The following is a 24674-nucleotide window of genomic DNA, read 5'->3' on the forward strand; positions in this document are numbered from 1 at the left end:
TTTTTCTGTGGATCATATTTAAACGCTCTTATAATTCAATAGGCATTCTGACCCCACACAATATCATCACCAGCAGGTGTATCAGAATCTGGCTTGCTTAAATCAGAGTGTGTGTCTAGTCAGTGTTGGATGATGGAAACCAGTTTGTAACCAGGACATTCCAGTGATTGAATCCATGTGTTCTTTTCCCAATCCTTTTTATTTACTTCTAAAAAGAATTTCTACACACAATCACTCACTGTTTCCCCAAACAAGACATTTTGTATACAAATTAGACAGAAGTCACAACAGTACAAGCGTTCCATAAAGCAATAAAAGATCCTGATGTGTCATGTTGCATAAAAAGGAGAAAGAAGAGAGTATATGAGCTTTCTTCACACAGTTTATATCATATGCTATACAATTTTTTATTTGTATATGCTAAATTATCATGAGATATCCCTTAAAAACAATCCTTATTCCAGACATAATCCTATTGCTGATAGAATATGTGTATCACCTGTAGCTACGATGTTTGAGCAGGAATAAAATTGCTTGAAGGAGGACTTTGTTAAATAGCAAACCTGGAAAACTGTTACATTTTCAAGTTTCCATTTTTCCTTTTCTATGGCGAAATGATAGCAGTAAGAGTAAAAGGAAAAATGGGTTGCTGTAAGACAAATGTTTCTTGTAATGTTTATGGAAATATTGGGAAGAGTAGTTTGGCTTTTGAAACACAGACTAAGCACTTCTTTTTTTTTTTCCAACATCTTAATCACATATTGACTAGATCCACTGAGGGGTTTTCTGTTAAGGCACAGTTAGAACTGTTTAGATCTGTCCACCAATCGTCCAGGCTTTCTCCAGTAGGTGTGGATGCCAACTACTACGCAGATACCTGCAGTTGCTCAGGGAAAACCTGTTCCACGTAACTCAAGAAGGTACTGTTCGCTTTTATTGTGCAAGTCCAAGAAAGTCTTTCCATGGCAATTTTTAAGTTTTTCTTCCCTACTTGTGTTCTTAGTTGTGCTTCTGAGCTGAGATCACTCAGCTTTTTTCCAAGCTCTTTCTCAGTCCTGCAGAAAGTACATGTCTCTCGTATGTCCAGTCTTTTCCCCAGCCATCGGTCTTGGGAGAAGGAAGAAAACATGGCTCATTCTCCTGGTCTCTGTGTTTCAACACGGTAGTCCTTGAAGAGTATTGAATAAATGGGCAAAACATTGCTTGAAAGGCAGTAGTTCTCAGAAGGCACCAAAGTGGCTTTCAGCATCCAGTTTCCCTCAAGCCCACAAAATCCAGCTGGGCTTCTAGTGTTAGCTTAAGAATTTTTACCTGGCCATATTACGATTTTGGATCACCTTGGTAGTTGCTAGGTTCTTTACTAGTCAAGATATAACTGCAGTAATTGCAACATTACAGTACTTTGTTATTTAACAGGGATGCACTATGTGCACTTTCCAAGGTTGCGTTAAACCCTGTCCCTTTTTCTCTACCGTCTACAGCAAGAGTGTGTGTGCTGTCCTTAACAGAACAGACATGGGTATGTGTGGCTCTCTGACTATGCTATTGTAGAGTCTTTAATTTGGTTTTGGAGACAGCAGAGTAAGATTTCCTTCTTGGTCAAAGTAGTGATTCAGATGACTGAGATATGTAGTCGGTGTCATCAGGTGGGTTGTGAATGTTGGTAGATACTGGAGGAACAGTGGAGCACAAATTAATCATATAGTTTCTGGCTTACAGAAAGAGGCTTGGTTTCAGGAGCAGTAAACCTGCAGTAAATTTAAGCCTAGTTTGGTCTGCGAATAAAAGAAAGGTGGCATTTGCCAGATGGCTTAGCAAGTACTTACGTAGAGAAACGTTTCCATTCGAAAGATTAAGAGGGAAGGGTTGATAAATACAAAACCAGTGTCTGACCTGTAAGTAGAGGGACAGGCAAGGCAAAGGAGTGGAGCTTACATGGGAAATTTATCTGAGCACCTCCTTGTCTTTGAGTGCTTGATGAATTTGTGGTGGTGGTGGTGGTGGTGGTCTCCTTGGGCCTCCATTAATATTTTTCATGAACTCATATTGAGTGCAACCGAACCCAAAGAAAATACTAGACTGTTATGCACGATGAAACTCAAACTCAATTTACACATCCACTCTTAGAGTTTCCACAGACCTTTTGCAAGTAAGGTGACGGTTAAATGCTACTGATTGAAAATTTCAGGCACTAGCCTTGTAGGATTCTTTTTCACACAATTTTGATACATAACCTCCCCATGATATTGTTGTTATGCTCTAAAAATATTCTAAAATCTTATCTAAAGCCCTCAAATTTTAATAAAGATGTTGAGCTTTCACAGAAAGAAAACACATTCAGCACATTCCTCAGATATTTTGTCTGCAATATTGGAAGTATTTTTCAAACAGCATGTGAGTCATGACATGAATTTAATGGAAAATTGTTTTTTTGCATCATACATGGTCTATCAATATGGGAACAGAAGTGACACTTTGTCAGACTTGGGTCCTTTTGGACCACTTTATTCATCTCTAGCTCAGTTGATGGTATTAATGATAGTCATAGAACGCTTGTTAACATCTTCAAAAATTACATATTCATTGCATAACAGAATCTGACCTAATAATTTCTTTTAGTTAAAAATGCTACATAGGTGAAGCACAAGTGCTAAGACTAAGAAATACTGTTAGGCTCAGAGAGGGGCTCCTGTAACAAAGTTTGGATGGGAAATTACTTCAGATAATGTTGTTAAGGCTTGATTTCTTTATAAAAGAAGCAGCCAGCCATAACAAATTATTTTCAAGTTCTATTGTTTTGGTATACACAATTGCAAGAAAGAAACAGAATGTTCTTTGTGTTTCTTTTCCATTTATGTTTAGCCTCATAGCTATGTTTACCGAGGTTGACGTTAAAGAACTACTTTTAACGATTTTTATGACTTGTTCTTGAGCTAGACACTTCTTACATACATTGTAGTGTGGCTGGCTTTAAACAAGCTTTTCATCTTCTTTATGGTGTTTGTGAAGTATACTGCACTTAGCTGACAGTATAATAAAAGCATTTTTATGTGTGTATTTGACCAAACTTGCATTATTGCAGTTGTGCACTAGCTATTTTCTAGCCTTTTCTTTAGCTGTAGCAGTGTGTTCATCCATACATCTATCTAATGTTTCTCAGAAGATTCAACTAAATAAGAATGCATAGAGCTGAAAAAGATAAGCTGGCTTCTAACAAGGTTCCTTTTTTTCTTAGTAAAGCAGCAATGTATCTTTGAGGAATTTGACTATACCAAACTAACATCCTTCACTCATCTGGTACTTGGGGGGAAGGGTGATTAGTGATCTCTATCATTTCAAGTGGAAACACACATTTCCTTACTTTTTGCCTTGATCCTCAAGATTTCCTAGATTTCATTTTCAAATCACCAGTCCATCCATTTTTTGTCCTCAGGTAAAATGACCTGTCTGTCTGGAGAGACAGGAGTGAATGTGGAACCTGCAAAATGCCATTAAATAACTGCAAAAGTTGTGGCTTGTGCTTGTGAAGTGTTGGGGAAGTTCAAATGCTGCCTGTCTCCCAGATGATTCAAGTTCTCCATACCTACTGAGTTTTGGAGACTTTGTAGTCAGATTGATTGAAGTCCCCATTTTGATAATTTTTTCTTTTTTGTAAGGTAGTATCCTGAAGAATTAAGATACAGTATTAAATGCTCACATGTCTTTAGTTATTTAAAATGCAGTGCAGAAAATGTGATTATTTTTTTTTTCCAAGTGCCTATTTGCCAATTGCCCCAAATAGACATGGAGAAGAATGCATCGTTAGGTAGCTGTCCTCCATGTAATTCAGTCTGTGTAAACCAAAGCCTGATGAGTCTGCTTCACTGAACAGAGTTTCCCATGTTTAGCTCAATATTGGGCATTCTGGTTCTGTAAGAATTGCGGGGGCAAGGGGGTGGGATTCAACTTCAGTCAATTGCAGTCAGTTCCTAACCACTGGCAGGCAGTTTCTTCATCAGGAGAGGTGCTCCATCTTAATATGGAGTAACACCATAACTTGGGGCAAAAGATCTTCAATGGAGCTCTAAAATTTTGCTGTATCCGTTCCTGAACATTTGGCCTGGGGTTTTTTCCTGGGTATAACTTTAATTTTTCAAACACCATGAAGTTTGGTGACCAAAACTGAAGTCTGCAAAATCGCTAGTTACTATTAACATTCTTGCCCATTTACTATGCCCAACTTTATCTAGATTGGCCTCACTGGCTTTAGTCATGCACTGTATCCAGTGGACATTTAATGTAAAATGCAGAAATAATCCATGGTAGTAGGAAGCAAGACCAGGACGCCTTTATTTCCCACCCTCCATCCCCTCCATCTTACAGAAACATTTGCTACACAGCTGTGGCTCATTCTGCTTAACATGCTCTATGTCCAGTGCAGTTACTACCAAGTTTCTCCATATGCAGGATACAGGTTCTCCAAGAAGGGGTGGAGAGTGTCCGAATGTCGTGTGACACAGTGGTTAAAGCATTCTCCTGAAAGGTGGGAACTGAATGTTTGTGTTTTATAACCTAAGACCCTCCTGAGTGCTTTTAGAAAGGAAGGCTAAGTAAGGGAAGCTCTATTCATGTCCTATTCTTTGTAAAATTCATTTATTCTCAGAGTTTTCACTCAGCGTAGGAAAGGACACATCTAAATGAGTGCCTTTGCTCTGAACTCTGATAATAGCTTTGAGCAGTGTGAAGCTACTATTTGTTTAATGAAATCTCCCACAACAAATGTATTTTCAGGGTTCATTAATCCTCTGGATTAAAGGAAAGATTATTATTATTATTATTATTATTATTGTTTAGGCCTTTGAAATATTACAAAACCACCAGGCAGTTCTGTATATTAGATATCTTCAGCTATGGGGAGTATCAGGACGGACAGAGCAGTGAAGTGACGCATGTGAAGACTGAGGAATGCCAACAGCATGCTATGTGTGGGCAGCTCCCATTACCCTCTGCCTCAGCTAAGCCTGGTTCTGTCTAATGTTGTCAGTACCTTTCAGATACAAAAATTGAGTGGTTTTCCTACATGTTTCTGTTTTTATTATTTTTCCGGAAAAAGGAAGTAGAGCTAAGTTTCACAAGGTACAGAAAATATTATGCAACCCAGTGAAATGCAAGTCACTTGTAATAAAGTTTTTCGTATTTTTAAAAGCAGTGTAAACAGTAATGAAGTCTTCGCTTGCCAACCAGCATGTTGCAGTTATTGGAAGCTGAGGTGTTACAGGTCTTCAAAAGTATGTCTGTGAAGTCCAGTAGACATAGAGTACAGTATGATCTCATATCATCATGCAAGCAAACTTTCAATTCTGATTCTTCCGTCAGAAGTCCTTAAACAAGAATTTGAGAGGAAAATCAAAAAAATGAGAGAGAGTTTATTCCCTACACACCGATTGGAGTATTTAACCATAATTTAAGGTCTGAAGAAACCAATGGAAAATCAAGATCATGCTTAACAACACACGTAGTGTCGTACTGTGCGTTGCTGAGTGTTGGGCTCTCTAGTTCCCTTTTACCAAAAACATCAAATGTCTACCAGACTGGTATTTCTGCTGTGACATTCATCTGCGGTTCTTGTCCCTTTCCTTCTCTGAATGCAATATTACTATACCTCTTCTGATCTGTCTTTTTAATCTCCTGTTGTCACTATAAATACTCATTATAAATATTCTGTGCTGAGAAATTAGGTCGTATGACAATCAAATTTTTTTGTTACTTACAATTTACAACATCAACAAAACATATCCTTTACTGTGCCTGTTTTTCAACTTTGCTAGATTTCACAGGGAGCATCCCTAAATGATTTGCAGAAAAAGAAGAGGCGTGCCCCTCTTCCACCAACTGCATCTGCTCCCCCCACTCCTGCCATGCCAAACAGGACAGAAGAGAGGGAAGACAAGAGGAAGAGCACAATGGGTGAGAGGTGTTCTTTTTTCCTGTGTAATCCCGTGCATGTGCTTTCAATGCTCACTGTTCAAAGTTTCCATAATTTCGTTATGCTGTGAGTTTGGGAGCTTTTGTAGCTTGGGGAAAAAAACGCATTTCTCTGCAGAATGAAAGTCTGGAAATAAGTGTTTGTATATTATCTCTTTTTTTAATGCCACCATTCAGAGTACCACAGGGTAGTAAAAGGTAGATAGCACTCATCAGGTGATTTGAATGTTTGGTACAAGCTAGATGTGCAAAAGCACTAGCCCTGGGCCTATACTGTGCCTTTCAGGTCACGGTGGTTTTGCTAGTAAATGGAAATAGAGAAATAGTAAATGGAAATGCTAGTAAATGGAGATAGGCCAGGCAATACTGAATGCATCTGAAGCCATGGGGTTCTGCTAAAACTGAAATACAGTCAAGCTGGTTCAGTCTCTCTTCATATTCCTAAAGCCTGAAGACATTTTCTTTTCCTGTAGTCCTCCAACAGTTTGACATCAACTGACCGTATACAGTGAGGTTTTTCTTTTGAATTTAGTCCTCAGTTTTATTATAAATCAATCTCTGCCGAGTCTTTAGCTAATCAGTAGAAGAAGAGAACTGGTGCTCTCAAAGGAACGCCGTGCATAGCTGGAGACAACGGAAGAAACTCTGGTCTTCAGCTGTATGTGACACCACATTTACTGTCATGCAGGAAGACTGAAAAACATTCTCCCGGACCTCTGTCATTATCTGACTCATAGCTTATTCAGGTCGGTGGGAGCTTTGCCCGAGTGAGGACCCCAAGATTATGCTTTTAGCAAACAAAGTGATTTTATGATGGGTAAAGATATGAGATAATAACCCCACATATTGGAAGTCTTTTTTCAGTACATTAAGAGAATCATTCTTCAAGTGCCATAATGCACTCAGTGCACTTCAGTTCGTGCCTTTGACCTCATGTTTCATAAAGTGCCTAAGACATACAGATATGACATCCTGTCATACATAATTGCTTACATTACAAATGCCTCGCAGTTTAGAAAGAAACCTCTTGGCTTTGTTCCAACATTTATTTTCAGTAAACGCTTCACATTTAATGCCTCAGCATTTATGTAGCAGCAGGAGTCCATTATCTTGTGACATGTTCGACTCCATTGACATCTCTTATTTAAACCCTCTAAGGGGAACATTAACGCTGTGGCATATAACACAGGAGTTTTCAGCAAATTGGCTTACTTTTAACCATTGCAGATGTCCCAGTCTGTCGCTCCTCATGCTTTGCCCTACTGCTGGTCACTTATTGATGACATTTGGTGCTTTAACTTTTTGTAAGTCTTCATTTTATTTTGTATCAGTGCTCAGAACGTTACAGATGAAATGAAGCACAGCAGAGCCACTTCTAGTCCGTTCAGTACTCTGTGCGTAAGTGCTTGCTGGCCAGACTCTGCTGATGTAGGATTCTGTAGTATCGTTTACTTTAATGGAGCCTTATTAATTTACACTGACAAAGAACTCGTCCCACCGTAGCCCTATCTTCAGTGCTTTTCATTTTCTGCTACTTTCTTGAATGAATGCGTTCATTAACAAGAAAAAATGCTACAGCAAGAGAAGGTTGGTAAAACAGCCTCTCTTCGGGGCCCTTGCAAGAAAATGATGAGAAAGCACAGATGGCTCTGAAAGCAAGAGAGAAAAGCTGTGAAAAAAGCAAGACTGTAGTGAGGGTAAAAACGTGCTGCAAGAAATAGGCAGCCGCATGATGGAAAAAGGATTAAAGCTACCTATGTATCTCCCAAGTTAGCCACACGAATCAAAGCAAAAATCCTATCAAAAATATTCTCAAACTGGCAAATTCATTTCAGTATTCAATACTGAATCACTTATTCTGACCCCAAAGTATCGTGCCCAGTTTTCTCAAAGCAGTAAAAAAGGGTCTGCCCATTTGCCAGCATTAAACTGTGTCTTGAATCTCTGGAAGCTAGTGACTCCTAAGTAGAAAATCAAAATGGTTTAATCTTTTTTCTTCCCTCTTGGTGCTACTTCTCTTCTCAGCAGCACCAGAGCATGAGCCTAAGAGATAAGAATGATCAGAACGGATCAGACCAGAGCTCTGTCTGCCAGCATCTGTCTTCAGCAATGCCCACAGCAGATGCTTGAGGCAGGGTATGAGGGCAGAACAAGCAGGTAGTCATGGTTCCGCAGTGCACTTTCAGCCTCTAAGGACTTTCCAAATTGCAATTAGCTCTAGGTCTGTATACCACAAACTGGCAGCAGCTTTTTAACGTTGCAAATGGTTAATAGAGTGTAGTGCAAAGGTGCATGTATTTATTTAGTTACTGTACATAGTATTGAAGTAAGCCACCAGCCAAAGTTATGAGCATTTCCTTTCATGGCTTAAAACACTGTTTTGCAAAAAAATGACTTAATCATCTGCTTCTCCACAATGTCAAAATAATAAAAAACTACTCAGAAAAAGAAAAGAAAAACCTGTCAACATACTTCAAAATACTGACCTGAGGCATTTTCTTCTTTCTCTCAAAGAGTCAAGAAAATAGTCACGTAAAGTATCCTAGAGGTCAACAAATGTAGGCAGTTTGGCACTTAAGAAGATAAAAATAAAACACATTTTTCACATTTCCTTACATAGCTTTTTTCAATTTTTTTTTATTAAACTTTTTTTTTTTCCTCCTTCCTTATGTCTGCCAAAACTGGTGACTTTAACTGTTAGCTGTGATGTACACATATGTGCTGGGCCCAATTCTGGTGCCGTTGCTGTTGGTTTAAGAGAGACCTAGCTTTTCCTTCTCCCTTAATTATTTGGGGGTAAATAAGAGCAGAATTAGATCCAGAGAGGCTTTGGATGTGGGTAAGGGAAAATCAATGTGTGTTTAACAAATAACAATAAACAGAGCAATCATTATCTTGACAATGAAGTAACTAGTCAATTGATCCCCCTGTAGGTGATGGACGACAGGTGCCACAAAAGCCTCCTAGAGGCACCAATCGTGGTCCACCCCAGTTAGTCATCCCCCCACCCCCACCTTACCCTCCTCCTGACAGAGACATTGTGGATCCAACAGTCTGTTACAGAGAAGCAGATGTTACAGCACCAACAGAGCTGGTACCTAAACGTATGTTTCAAAATATATGTATTTGCATTTCCGCTCTTTTGATGATTACTCTCAGGGGTAGCTTTTCCAGACTTTCCTCTCTGCTCTCTAGACATACATGTCTGTTTTTTTCCTTTTTTTCCAGCTTGTTGTCTTTTAAAATGCCCAATGCAGTGTAACTAATTAATATAAAGTAAACAAAGCATTTGTTTGGAGACAGTTTTGCGGATGATACCTGGCCATTGTATGGAAGCATGTAAAAGAAAACAACCATCAAACCATGTGACTTTGTGCAGCTGGAAGCAAAAATCTGTTGTCTTGTATTAATTCTCCATGTTTGGTTTTCTCTACTAACATTTTTTCTGTCTCTCCAGAGATGAATTCCTTTGAGAGTCAGTAGGTCTGTCAGTCTAGGTTGAAAACTACAGAGTGTCTCCCTTAGGAAAATTAAACCATTTACAGGATCTGGGTATTGTTAAAGACCTTCCTGTCCTAATGGCTACATCTTCCTTGCCATCTCTGGATAGTCCTTTGTGTGCTCTTCCCCTTGAGGCATAACAGTTACCAGACAAAAAAATACAATATTTTCCACATCCTTGTGTATTTGTGAAAAGCACGTTTTCGTGCTACGTTTTCATGATTATCCATTGACTGTCTTTAAATCTTTGTACACAATCCAAGTCTTTGACCGTGTATTATGTTCCCTCTGGGCTTGCCCTGCACACCCATGTAGATCCTGTAAAGGCAGGAAAGCTCTGCACGTTACGGCATCTCGTGGACACGCTTCCTTTGAAGGTTAGGAGGGTGTCTCCCAACCATGGGATAGAGAAATATCTCCATTAGCTGCTAATTTGACAAAAGATCTTTTTCCAGGACATCTTCTTTACCAAAATTATTCTTCAGGTAGCAGTTACTCTGATATGTTAATGTTGGTGTGTTTGCTGTTGGATACCAGCTAAATCTAAAGAATTCTTTGTCAAATCTGTGCTGAGGAAATACAGATTGACAAGTTTTATTGGGGGGGAGAGAAGGAAATTAAGGAGATCCATACGAAGAGAAAACCTGAATCTCATTGAGGATTAACCCTAATTCATTTTTACCAGCATATGCACAGAAATAATATCATACTTAAAATCTTTTTTTTTGTTAGATACCATCAGCTTGCCTACAATGTTTTCTTTATTAAAAATCTGTTGTGGCCTTCTTTGCATTAATATTTCTGCCTCATTTGAGTTTCTACCACTGTTATTTGGCAACGCTTTCCTGATCTAACTTGGTGATCAAATATTCTTTAATCAATGCAGCTCTGATTTTATCAGCCTGATCATTTGCTCTTAAACAAACACAATATCCCAGCCAAAAGGATTTGATTAAGCTCATACATGGAGACATAACATGAGCTTTTATTATCCTCAGTTTACTGAGAGCAAAACAATACTGCTTAGCAGGTACTTATTTTAGACTTAAAGCATCAGTGTTGGAGAGGGACAAGCTTTATAATTATGCTGTGCTGTACCTAGATACAGATAAGTGTATAGATTTACACAAGAGAAACGTGTATAGATGTACCCATGAGAGAAAGCAGCACGTATGACAGATGCTAATTATATTGCCTAATGCCATTCTGAGAGGCGCTTAGATACTGTAGCGATTGAACAGTGTAAGAACAGAGTTTTGCAATGATGTTTTTTATTGCCTGAGAATGCCTCAAGCAGTTCAAATAGGACTTTGGCAGTAGATTCAAAGAAGAACAAAATTTTCAATCTTCCGAACTCTAACCTCAGTAAATGTGTTTTCTCAAAGAACAAGGTGGGAAAGAGGATAAGCTACTGATGCCAGCTCCTGATGAAAGGCATATTTGTTCTGAAATCACTCTCAAAACAGCTTTCTCTGATGAGGATTGTGGCCTTCCTGTGCTGAGTGGGTGACTGTCACCAGCAGTTTGTCTTTCACAAGATGAGATTCCCATTCAGAAATTAAAATTCTGTGATCATGTGGAGTTTAAATTCTTGTTCCTTATGATCTGCCACTGTCTGTGGGGCACTGTGCCCCACCCCTCATTCCTTCCCAGCAAACACACAGCTGTCCCATTGTGCTCTGGGAAACCCATGTTGAGGAATTTTCATTTCGTAGAGGATGGTGGTAATCGCTCTTCATGGAGTTTTCCAAACTTATGTGGAGTGTAAGTCATTCATGAATAGGGCCTTTAGTAAGATACTTGGGCTTTTCTGACTCTAATGGTAAGAATCTCTTCCACTAACAAGAGTACAATTGTTCCTCACAGTTTTTGCTCTTCAATCTTTTTATTCTCATTACATGACCTTTCCTCTTAACTTTTGCTCTGGTAGACCCTTAGCTGCATGTTGTGTGCATGTCTAAAATGATATGCTTATGGGATCCTTTCTCCTTCCTTATCTTACTAATCAGATTGTTCATGGCCTGTGATTCTAAGATTGACTGCGCTTTGCGAATGCAGAAATGGAGATTGTCACCTCTGTTGCGTGGCATTTGGTTATGTCACGTAGCTTTTGAAGTTCCCAATAAATGAGTCAATAGTAAGCTCTGTGCTACTTTACTTCAGGTACAGAATGCACATATTGAAACATTGCTGCACCTAGATGAGCAACTAAAACATGCTGCCTTGAAATGTTTTCAACTAGGTCACTAGAATAAATGCAATATTCCTGTGAACCTCCATGATTAGCCCTTTATTTGGCTTGTTATGAACGATCATTAAGAAACGCAGTAAGAAATTAAAAGCTGTTTGAAAAAGAATAAACAATTCACCTTCTTGTAGAGTGAGATCCTGAAGTTAAATTCTTCACTCTGACCCTGGATAAAGTACTAATGAACTCAGGGTTCGCACTGGGTAAGGGCTTGACAACTGATTGACTTTTAAATTTCTGAAAGTGTTCTGTCTTTAAAGAAGTGAAATCATTATTTGAATGTGTCTTTGTTTTTAACTATAGATCAAAATAATCAATCATCACTTAACCAGAAAGTTTGAAAGGGATGATGGAATGGGTATAAGTATTTCCCAGTGATTTTGTATAGATGACATGTATACTACTAGTTGATGGATAATACCAGGTTAATTTTAAGGAACAAGGAGAACAGAAAGGAGCCTTGTCCCCATATCTAATTTTTAATGTTTTTCATTATATCATTGATATATTAACAAGTTATACAAGCCACGTGACAAAAGCTGTGACAGTTGCGGAAGCAATTTGGTCATATTTCTTCAGTCATCTTCTATATCTAGTCTTTCACAATCATTAGGATAGTCTCTAAGGGCTGGACTTTGTTAACTTGAAGCAAAAACAGGTAGAGAAACTCACAGAGAGGAAACTACATTTTCTTACATGTGGTTCTAAATTAATTGAGAACTGCTGCTGACTAGGGAATTTTTCTGGCCTGTCATAATGCACTGCCTCAGAAGAAATCTGTCAAGTGACCCAGCCTTTTCTTTCTTAAAGATAGTCTTTAAAGCAAGAAAACTTGCAAGTGTGACTTAGGAGGCTTATACTACCATCACTCCTCTTACTCATCCAGCCTGATCTGAGGCTAACGAATGAAGTTGAATCTCCAACATCATCTACTTTGGAGAATTAAAATTCAGGCCAAGTAAAGCAGAATTCCTAGACATGCTGCATATCAGTAGGTGTTGTGCTGCTGGGATTGAGTTAGCTTATACATGAACCCAAGGAGTTAGTCTCAGAGCATCTGTGGGACTCCGAATTGTAATACATGTGCCCCTGTACCTACACGTCCTTTGGGCATCTGATTCTTTAATGTTACTGAGCATGCTAGCCATTCTGCTGTCTGACCTACACGATATTTATGATTCTATCCTTTTACTCTTTTCCCCCAACAGTTTACTGTTGTGCATCATTCCCTTCATATACCAAGCGCGTCTGACAGACCTTGCCTCTTCCTATGACCTTCATACCTCTGAACCTCCTGTTGCCTCTGCTACCCTGATTCTTCTGTTGCCTTCCTTCCTCCCCTGATGGAAAAGAAACTTTTTTTCTGACTGAGATTTTGGCTTCCTTTCTTTTTGAACTCGCACATACTCTTTTAATTACTATTGATTATTTTTGGCTGTGGTTCATACTCATTTGTGAGATGTACGCTCCAGAACTGAATGCTGTGTTATATAAATCTATATATCAGCCTCAGAAAGGTTATCCGTATATTTGTCTGCTCTTTTTCAAAAGATTCTCTTTATTTTCAGCCATGGTTTAATTTGATTTGGTGTTTCAAAGAGAGCGTTTTTGGGACGGGGTGTCTTACTGTCAATACTGTCTAAAGATTTAATGAAAACTTCCTAAAAACATTTTTCTTTTTTTTTTTTTTTTCTGTTAGCCTAGGTATAACATTTTACATTCTGTAATATATTCTATTTTTCCTTCATTGCATATGTTTTGTTCCTTTGGAACAAAACTAGAACTCTGCATGGCATAGTCAAGTTGAAGTGCAAGATTGTTTCTATATCTTGGCTATCAATCAAGCTGCCAAGAAAAAAAGATCTGTTGGATCTATAGGGGGCCTAAAAGAAATACCAAGAACCAGTATCAAATGCACTAATTCATAGGCTTTACATCTGCTTTCATCCTGATGCTTAGTATGAGTAATTTTATCTTGATGCTGGAGACATCCTGTGCAAATCAAGGTGTGTGTTCTGTTTCTGTAACAAAAGATGCAAACACTGTTTGCTCAAGATAAATCTCGTTCCACAAGTCTCCTTTTTACGGTTGTACTAGGAATAGTCAGTGAGTTATAATTAAAATATCAGCTATAGGATTGTACTTACCAAAAACTTCTTTGCGCTGAAGAAAATTCTTCATGTGAACGGCCCATAAGGCATGTATTTTTAATCGTTCTGAACTATAAACATAGGTTTTATGAGTTGCAATGGTGCACACACCCAGAACTATTCTGACCTCACATGTACTGTGATTTAAGACATTTATGTTATTTAAATGAGTGAGTTGCAATACATAACTCTAATTTAAATGATGAAAAATTATTGTTTTACCCTCAAGCAAATAATCATGTTCGTCTTGAATCCTTTCCAGGTAGGCAAAATGGAGAATAAGAAAGCAAAGCATTCCTACAGATAATGTGAAACATGATTAAAAAGGGTTTTGACGGTTTTTAATACAAATATGACATGTAGTTAATAAGTTTTAAGTGAGGCTTCAGAAAGTATACTTAATACCCTAAGGGTCTTCTAATAAAAGTGGAGTAGAATTGAACTCTCTGTGCTGCCAGGTACTTTGTAATAGCTTCTTAAGACAGGACAATGGTTTAATTGTAAGTCTTCTGTTAAAAAAAAAAATCTAGTAGGTATTCACAATGTGAAGATTAAGAACCTAATTTACCCATTCTCATTACTCTATTTACATCCTGTTTATAACTCCACAGAGTTACATGCCCCATGGTAGTTCAGACTAGTATAAAAATGGAATAATGAAGCGGTGAAACAAAATTTTTTATATTGAGTACAATGTAGAAGTACAGTCTATTGTAAAAGCAGTTCTTTGCATTGACAACAGTTTAGCTTAAAGGAGGCTCAAGTTTTCAACAAAATCACATTTTCAATAAAAAAGTTGCCTTGCTTTGAAGGAATACAGCTATGACCCCTCTCCACATAGCTGACAAGTTTGCTGTTAAAAGCTGTCTCTTTTCAGGTGGTCTGCTCAAACTTTTAAAAGCTCTAGGTGAAAACTCAAAAAGTTCATTCCTCATCCTTAATTTACTTTTTTTTTTATTAAAATGGAAAATTTGCCTCTAAAAATATGTTTGTGGGAATTCACATTTTCTGTGAAATTCCTATGTAAAATATTTTAATGACCGGTTTAAGCTAGCCAGCTCTGCCTTTCCGAATTTTAAGAAAAAAAATTCTTTGCTTATGCTAGCTCGTATCCTTTGTTTCTTACAATTTCATAAGTGCAAGGTACATATATAGTATTAAACAGAACGTAAAGAAGAAAAATTGCTGCATCTTTACAAGAAGTCATCTTAATTATAAGAAATTATACTATAACATTAGCATGTTTAAAACCTCCCATTACTATACACAGTGTGGGAAAGAACTTTCAGTGACTCTCATTAAATCCAAATCTATTCCATGTAATTGCATAGATACTCGGTTTCACAACTGTTAATTCATTAATTGTGTGTGTGCAAGGGGGTAAAGTGTTTAAGCAAAGTGTGATTATGGGAATGTGAACTCGCCGGAAGTTTGGTGCACAAGCAGCAGCTCAGCGCCGAGGTACGGTCGGGGAATCCCTGCTTGTTTCAGGCTTCGACCCAGGATTTCTAACGTCACCTCAATTCGCCTGCCGGAAGAGAATGAGAGGTTTTTTTGTCGTTTTCAATGAGAGGAAAAAATGTCAGTTTAGGTCAGTTTGACGGAGTCTTAGGTTAGCAGTGGTATGAAAGGACATTGGCTTGGTTTTACTCCTTTTGTTTTAACCATGGAGACATTAGAAGTGTAATGAGAATGGCGTGGAGAAGTTGATAACAAATTGACTACTATACTACAATTTTTCACCAAAATGCTCTTACCAGAGTTAGTAAGAAACACATTTAATATATTCAGGATTTTTCTTCACTGCCACACAGCATTGCTCAGATACTGTCCTTCATGGTGAGATATCTGGGGTGAAAAACAAATAAACAAAAAACCCCCCAAAATTGGAACATACTATTGAGCCCTTTCAGGAGGACAACTAAATGCATAGATAGTTCATAAATCAAAACAAATTCCAGTATTACGACTCCAGTGTCAGTGACATTCAGTGTTCTTAGGAAATAAGGACAGATGTATAATTTATGATTAAACCCCTTCTGATACATGATGAATGTGCTCAACCCCTACGAAATTCAGGGAATTAGAAACAGATTAAGCTTCCTGGTGCACAGATTTTACTGAATGTCCATAGGAAACTTTTTCCATGTTGACCACCAGAGGGAGCCGATGTTGTCAGATAGCTGCAGTAGGTACCAAGTAGGAATAATGCTAAAGATTAATTTTAAGCTAATAGATACCACGTTTGTACAAAGATTCTCAGTTCTTTAAGAATGCCATAAAATTAAACCTATTTTACTGAGTTGTTTTGTTCAGCAATTAAAAATAAAAATATTTTTTTTCTAGTTTTTTTTAAATCAGTTTCATCACAAATAGGAAAATAAAGATAAAATCATATTTGCAGGTGACGCCACTGTGATGGCATCTTCCAGACATAAGCTCAAACTTTTACTGTAGGCATTCTTGCAAAGGGTGGTGGCATGTTGGGTTGGCTATTATATTGCGTAGATATTGCCTGTATATTTATGGCAGCTGTGTTCAAGGTGTGGAAATTAGTGAGTGCATATAGCTGATGTATGTGCTTAAGGACAAGCGCCTAGGAGTAGGTCAGGTTTAGTGCCAATACAGAAAGATGTGTTCTGCTAGACAGGCTTATCAGCTTGAGTTTTAGCATTTTAAAAGCATGAGCAGATTGTTTTAGTATCCATCCTCTTTCACAGACAAATGACTTCATTACCGGCAATTGAGTCATTCAGAGACTAAAATCTAGGATTCAGAGACTCTCCAAACGTCCTTAAATGTCTTTTCTACATGTAGTGCTTTCTTTTTTATCCTTAGGATTGAAATCTTTGAGGATTGAAATGAAGGTTGTCTTTCTCACTGAGCAGCTGGATTTTTTTCTTTTCCAGTGACAGGGCTGTAGAATACTAAACTTTGAACTCATTCCATTTTTATCTTTAGAAAATGTGCTGCTGGTCCAGAACTGAAACTTATTCTGGGCAGGTAAAATATGGAGAGAATATTCTAAATATATGATTGGAAAAAGGAAATATTTCTCTTTTTGTTCATTTTTAACTGGAACTATTTAAAGCTGTCCGTGGCATCTAGAGTGCTCAAAGAAGTGCCAAGGGGGAGGGACTGGTAGAGAAATCATTCTGTCCAAATTGTATGATGAATTGCAAAGGCCTATGATGCATTTATTTATTAAACATATGGCCATGCAATCTATCACATGCCCATCATCTGTCCCTGTATTCTGCATTTGTAAAGTAAACTCTGTGGTCATGGTTCTCATACGCTCATCATTTATGTTTACAGCCACTTTAAGCCCTCTTTATTGTTCCATCCCAGTATGAAAGTGCCTCTTTGTGAGAGTTGGGCCATGTGTGTGTATATAAGAGAGCAGTTCTGTCTTCCGAACTTGGCTTCCAGTCACTGCCATGACTCTCAATATATATTTAGTACATGCAGTAGGCACCATTTAACTTTCCATACTAAAATACATGTTATTTTAGAAGACAGAATGTAACTTATTCCATCCCTCCGAAATTACAGCCATGTTGTGTTCTAATGTCATTGCAAAACTATGAACTCCCCCCTCAAGGACAGTGAGACAAACTTGCCGTCACTGTTTTACACACTTCTTTTTCAGATATCTCATGTATAGTATGCAGATAGGCTTCTGTATAGCACCTGTACGGCTAGAGAAGTCCACTGTTAAAATTCATAAGAAGTTGACAGAACAAGAAGTGCCATAATTAATTCTTTCTTTAATCCAGAAAAGCTTACACATAATAAACTGCTGATTTTTCCTGAGGTGGAGAAGGGGGAAGGTGATCTATTTTTCTATGCAAGAATCGGCTGCTTTATTCCTTGTTTATTGCATATTCTTCTGTGATGCTTTGACTTCAGGTGGTAAATGAACATTGAAAGGATCAAGCCCAGCAGCAAGAATGAACTACTTCAGAAGCTGATAACATACTGAATGGTTATCAGCTACTGAGTCCTTTATATCCCTTGAATGTTCCTTGAACATGAAAGATTTTTTTTTTTCCTGTTCAGTTCTAATAAGAAAATTGTAAATTTGGGTCACCAGATCTGCTTCATTTTCTCGTGCCTTAGGAAAGTTCTGAAGAAGGAGACTCAGTCCTGGGTAAAGGTAACACCAGTTGGAAAGGGGGTATTTTGTATTCCCTTACGTGTTCACTCTGCCGCCTGCCACGGTATTGGAAATAATACCTGTGATTTTGCAGACTTTGAGCCAGAAGTCAGTCCTACAGTAAGGGAGCACAATTCCTTTGAATATAACAAAATATTTTCTGGTTACATTAAGTATGGGACTGGACTCCAGTGAATCAAATAGTCTTTCTAGTCTCATTTCCTGATATTTAGGTTTTTAACTGGTTATTTACCTATTTCATAGAGTGTGGAATAAACTTTAGCTTCACGTTTCCCATCCTGACTAAATGTAAAGACATTTCTAATTCCCTTGCAGCCCAGCTCTGCACTCCAAGTGGTCTGTGGATAAACTGTGAATGTTTATTCTAAGTGAAACCAAATTCCCTGTTTTCCTCTTCCTTAGTCAAATGAGAGCAGTTTAACTCTGTGAGCCGTACCTTTAATATCTGACGGGCATCTTAAGTGTACTCTGTTGTACTTGAACAGTGGAATATGAAGAAATCGTCACACCCATACAACCAGAGAGACTTACGCCTCATCAGTAACAGGCTGGACTAAACATCTGTGTCCAGTCAAATGCATGCAAGTGGTGTGAGTGTATGTGTGTGAGAACTTTAATCCTGTGTATGAATTTGAAGTTATGCTTGATCTGCGCGTTATGTATGGGCCAAATCAAACTAGAAGGTTGGTATTTGAAATGGCATTGAAATTTGTCGTGCAAGATCTCACCGATTCAAATGCAGGCAATGCACAAAAAGCTACAGAAAGCAAACTGTTGAAAATTCTGGCATTCCCTGTTCCAGGTAGGTGATAATACCCATACCAAAGTGCTTCTCCATCCTTAGAGGTGCTCATACTCAGCTTTTCCTGTTACCACTTCTAAGTCAGTAAACACTGACTAAAATGCCTCCCTGCTTTCTTCTAAGAAATTGAGAATTCTGGCCATGCACATTCACTTCTGAGTTTTAGGGCCTGAGGGAGCAAAAGGCGGAGAGCAGAGACAGAGTCTCTTTTGTCAGCTCCTTTTGTGGATTCCATAATTGGTTCCTGGCATGGGTAAAAGAATTACTTTCCAACCTACTGTACCATAAGCAAAGGTGGGGTGTAACGGAGGACAAAGACCTAAAACAAAAGAAGACCGAGGAAAGAATGAGAAAGGAGGACTATGACTGACAATTTTTTTTTCGAGACTATTGTGATTAAAAGGTGAAAGTAAAGTTGCCAAATATATGGTAACCTCCCATAAACAGTGAAGGGCTGGTAGGGGAGTATCTGCTTACTTGTTAGAGCAAACAAACAAAACAACTATTTTTTTCACTTCAAGCCTCTAATGAAAATTATCATTGATATCTGACTTCTAAATCATGTAGGTTAGCATTTTCCTTTTCTCTCTCATGACTGTTTATTTCCTCAATATTTTCACTTGACAAGAAGTTAAAAACTAAAGGGGAAAATATTTTTTCAGTTTGTACAAACATGAAAAGTAATGGAGAAATATTTTCAACATTTTTTTCTTAACCGAGAGAAAACATGCAACCAGCTCTATTTATAAGGTGTGTCTGTAGGAGTAACAGTAAAGACTTGAGTGTAAGAATTTAAGAATTCTTATAATCTTAAATTATAAGAATTACAAAGAATTATATGAGAATTATAAAGACTGTAAGAAAAACTAATCTACTGGCTTTAAGTTCAAGATAAGAACTTTCTTTACTTGACTTTTACTCGTAAGAGGTGGAGCATTTTGGAAGCTAAACAGACTCTTATACTTGACTTGCTATACAGAAAGCCTCACAGTGGACTGCTGATGGTTTTTGGGTACTCCCAGTCTCTCAGACATGTTAAATTAATGCTCAGGAGCAACAGGATTCTTTTTTACCAGGTAAAACTTATCCTGGTTTCTCCCCAAAAAGAGGAAAGATTTTTTTTTTTTTTTTTTCAGAAGAAATCTTTTTTCAGTTAAACACAACGTATGTGAACATTTTATTGATTTTTTTGTAATTTAAAAATACGGTTTTGTACTTTTAAAACCCTTCTTTGCTTGCCTTCAGAAAATGAGAACAATATGCTGATTAACTGACCAGTCAGTTAAAGAAACTTAGAGGTTTGGGTGTCCAAGTTTTCCAAGTGAAAACATTGGGGGTGGGGGAGAGGAAGCATGCATATACTGTAATTTTCTTGTTTGCTCCACTCCCTTGTGGACATGCCCAGCTTCCTCTGTACCTGGCAGCTTTCCTGTTCTGTATTCATCAAGCTAATCAATGGGATTCAGATGTTCCTCAAATAAAATCATTTGTCTTCAGTCTGCTCTTAGAAAGGACACAGATTGTACTAAAAAGGCTTTTCTTCATTTTCAGGGTATGTTAAATACATGCCACTGTTCAGAATACAAGGCTCTGGCAATGTATCGATTGCATTTTTTTAGACAAAAACTCCTTGCACAGGGAAACTCCTTGCGGTTTTTCCACGGAGTTAAATTAGTGCCTCTGAGCAAATGAGCAGACTGAAAGGAATGGAGACAGAAGTCTTTAAACTTATATGTTGTAATGTGAAGAGTAATAACAAAGGACCAGCTTGATTCTGTGCTGGCCTGACAGGGGCCACTCTAAGGTGAGAGGAGAATTTTATTATCTCATGCTGAAACTCTGAGCAATCAGGAGAATGAAGACAATGTTTGAGCATACTGTACCGTACAAAGTGGAACAAGGGCCACTCACACCTGCTAAAAAAAATTTCCGAACACGATCTTTGTGTGGTGTTTTTTATGAAAAAAATTAACTGGTTCTTTGGAGTTTAAAAAAAGAGGTGTTTTTTTTTTTTTTACATTATTTTTTAGTTAGGGATCAGAAGGGGAAAGAAAGGGGATAATAAAGATATAACAGATAAAAAAGGGAAGAAACAGATGGAGGAGAAAATCCCAGAAGCTTCACCTTCTTGCTTTTCAAAACCAAAATGGATGTTAGGATTTGGGAATTTTTCCTGTTTTTTTTTCTTCTTTGTTTTCTTCTTCTCCTCCTTCAGACCCCATCAAGTAATTCCTTAAACATTTCTTTTGGACTTCTGCATTAATGACTCAGTTTTCTGGTATTTAAAACCCAGCACACTCTGGGTTGAAGCTTTGCTATTGTTCATAGCAACCTTCCCTCAGGTATCCCCGGTAGATAATAGAGAATGAGCTTTTACGTCAGCACATATATGAAGAAGGTCTCCTTGCTCTGTCCTTCTACCTCTTTATGAAACTTCTGGAACTGAACGTGAGAGTGTTACCCTTCCTGACTAATTTGGGAGAAGTTGGCAGTTGGTTTAAAAGTTACTGGAGTGTTTCATAGTCAGACCTATAAACCTACAACAGTGTGACCTTCTCAACCTAATTTCTGTAGGAACTGAAGCTAAAAAGAAAGAAACTTGGACATTTCCAGAATTCCTGTAGGAAAAATGACCTTTTATGCTGATCCTAATTAAGCCCATTAACTCAGGTGAAAAATTCCCCAAACTAGCTTGTCTGTTTTGAGGGTATGATCATAGCGAACCTTCAAATTCTAGAAATGGCCCTGCTCCAGCAAAGCACTTAAGCGTGCTTAATCAGGTACCCCATTATACAGCATGCACGTTATTATTGAATGAACTGTGTAAATGAAAGCCTTAAAATGCTTCACATGAATAAAAATGCAGGCAAATTTTCCCTGTGGGGATTCATCCCATGCAGGAGATATCTGCAGCTTTGCATTTTAATCAGTGAGCGGTCCGATCCTGCTCCCATTGAAGTCAGTGGCAAAATCCCACTGCTGAAGTGGAAGCAGGATCTGATACCAACAGTACAAAATATGAAAGGGGAAAATTTATTCCAAGTGGGTGTTCATTTCTTGCATCAGGCTACTGTTCACTGTAGCACCAGAGATGACACTGCCATTAACATTTTACTATCCACAAATCAGTACAGAGCATAACATCCAGTTACCACTCTTGCATGTTTGCGTTTCTTCCTCCTGGTATTTCAAGTTAATAGGGAAGGAGAGCCCCAGGGCAAAGCACGATTGATGAGATAATTGACTTCACAAGACGACTATGAAAGAGCCGGCCAGATTCAGCTCTGGCTTAAGTATTCCTATCTCTGCTTATGTCTGAAATAATCTGATCTAGTACATCTGCTGTCAAAAAGGACCAGTGGCATGACAGCAGAGCTCTTCTGTGAGCGCTTTGTTCTCCACCTGTCCGATATTCCTCTCTTTGCTAGGCTCCCAGGGAGAGCTTCACTGTGCACTGCTGAAAATGATCACCTCATGGCTAGAGCCTGAAGGGGAGTTCATGATACCCTGCATTTGATTCTTGCCCCATGCAGTGATTTCTTGGCTAGGTCTTTGCTACTGGAAGAGAAGTCTATCTCTTGCCATCCTTCCATACAACCAGTTGCCTTTATGGGCTTCTGCAGTGTCTGCCTCTTTGCTGCTAGCATAGCCCCAGGGTGCCTGGCAGTGTTTTAGGTGGTGAGTGTGCTTGGCATGCACTGTCCTGGCCTCACTGCCCTTGATTTGCCCTCATCCCAGCCCTGCAGCCCGGTTTTCGGAGTGCCTAGGAAATGTCCTTTGAAAATGGCACAATGCCCCTGTGGAGGGTATGGCACAAGGTCTTCAGGGAAATACTTGGCATACTCTGGTCCTCAGTGGTGTTCTCTGCAAGAATAATTCTTTCTTCACAGGGCAGTTTCAGAAGGCAAAACGTCTTAGTGATGAGAAGTGTCTAGGTACTCCAAGCAGTGTCTGTCCAGGTAGATACTCCTATTGACATAATTGGATGTCTTAATAGCTATGATAAATATGATAGTAGAATAATCGAGTGTGAATGTGAAGTAAAATGTATAATAACTAAACTCAGAAAAGAAGCGTGCTTTTCTAGGTTAAAATATTTATAGAAATATAATTGCCAAAGTAAACTACCAGCCAAAGTATATTGAAAAGCCTGTTGTTGTTCAAACTTTGGAGTGGGAAGCAGGTATTCCATTAATCAGGAGGTCCAAGAGAAGTCAGTTAATGTGCCTCAAAGGAGGTCAGAGTAGAGCTTTGTGTCTTTATAGCACAGAGGTGTATGAAAGTATTTTCATATCTATATTTGGAGCTAGCTGCTGAAAATCTTCTGTGAAGGTATTTACGTTATTGGTGGTTTGGCTGAAGCATGTTTTGGCCAATTAAATGGAGTTATTTTGTGCCGTCTTAATTGTAAGTTAGACAGGTGGTTTGTGCATGAAGCATTTAATTTTCTCAGGGCTCTGTCTGACTTCAGATGATACTATAGATACTATCCTATACAAAGATAGAAGGTGATGTAAGGGAAAATGATGGCTGCACTGATGGGGGAACTGAAGGGTGACATCACAGATCTGAATGGACTGAGGTGCTGTGAGGATGGATAAGAAAAAAATCTACAGGAGTGATGTAATCCCATTTTGTTAACCACCACTCCAGCCTGGAGTTCACTCGTAGCTATTGGTATTAAGCAAAACCAGTATTTGTTGCCATTACTGCCTAGCAAGTCTGCACTATTAAGAAGGTACTAAAAGTATTTTTTTCTGATTTGTGCGGCAGTTCTCAATAGAAGTGCTTATATGCCCAAGGCAAGTACATTTTGTCCCCATAAGCAGAAAGCAACTGTTCAAAATTTTTTATTTTTATGTATGTAATACCTAATGGCTTCAGTAATAGATAGCTTATTACAGATGACCTGATTCACTTCCACACTTCCTAACTTTTAAATCACTTTTAATCAGAAATAAATACACAGCTGTGAGTGGAATGGTGTCTCTGTACTACGGAAAGAGCTCTTAAATCCCACAAGTGTGTGTGTATGTATGTGGATGTGTGTTTGGTTTAGGGTTGGGTTTTTTTGTCTCTGCTGAGTTTGCTGGCAGCTAGTCTCTGGGGAAGGAAAGTATAATTACAATGCAAAAGTGTTTTATGTTTTTCTCCTCTGAATTATGCTAGAAATATGAAACTGTAATAGAGAGTTTATGGAACTGTTAACAGAAAAACTAAGGAAGAGAATGAATTGATAAAACAGAGTGCACGAGGGGGAAAGATGATGAAGTTTAAAAAGAAAAGTTGAGCAAATGGCCTTTTTTCTGTGGTCTTAAAAGTCACCTAATAAAACATTGTTTTATTGCGTAGCTGCACTAATCATTTCTGGTTTTAATTGTTACACCACATACTTTTTCAGGCAATTTTATAGAGTGTGTTCTCTAAGGTGGCTCATGAAAATCACCTTCACAGTCCATTTGTTTAGGTTCTGTGGTGTGCTTGAATGGAAGCCGACCACCTTTGTAAAGGATGCGGATTGCCAAAATCTATCACTTAAGACTAATAATTCCCAGCAAAATGTGGAGAGTGGTTTATTTCTTCACCAGGCTCATGATATTGGGCCGTCTCTGGTTTTAGATCTAGATTTTCCTTTCCCACAAAGGCCTCCAAAGAGCCCCGTGATCGATCATGGCATGTTACTAGTGTTACACGTGGTGATTTATGAAGTGCAAGTCTGAAGCTGTCTAGTATATGCTCTTAAATATATTTCCATGTTATCCTGCTCCTCTAACCTACATTCTCTGCTTGTTCGTAGTCTTTGTGAACTGCATGGATTAGGCACACTGC

The 24674-nt window shown here is 38.3% G+C and overlaps 1 protein-coding gene across 17 annotated transcripts in view; it reads left to right on the forward strand.

Annotated features, from left to right (window-relative positions):
- Positions 1–24674, forward strand: part of COBL (cordon-bleu WH2 repeat protein) — a 223226-nt gene that overhangs the window by 106264 nt on the left and 92288 nt on the right. For 16 of the 17 annotated variants that reach the window (XR_015705259.1, XR_015705263.1, XR_015705261.1 and 13 more), the window contains 2 exons: positions 5808–5946; positions 8898–9068. Coding sequence is in view for 12 of the 17 variants with exons in the window: in XM_087759953.1 (XP_087616079.1) it covers positions 5808–5946; positions 8898–9068 (310 nt within the window). In the remaining 5 variants the exon portion in view is untranslated. The remainder of the gene's footprint in view (positions 1–5807; positions 5947–8897; positions 9069–24674) is intronic. The other variant, XM_087760048.1, reaches the window with a different exon arrangement.

The sequence above is a fragment of the Nipponia nippon genome, unplaced genomic scaffold, assembly GCF_047370975.1.
Source record: "Nipponia nippon isolate SJK-2023a ecotype South Korea unplaced genomic scaffold, ASM4737097v1 scaffold_1, whole genome shotgun sequence".
NCBI classification, from domain to species: Eukaryota; Metazoa; Chordata; class Aves; order Pelecaniformes; family Threskiornithidae; genus Nipponia; species Nipponia nippon.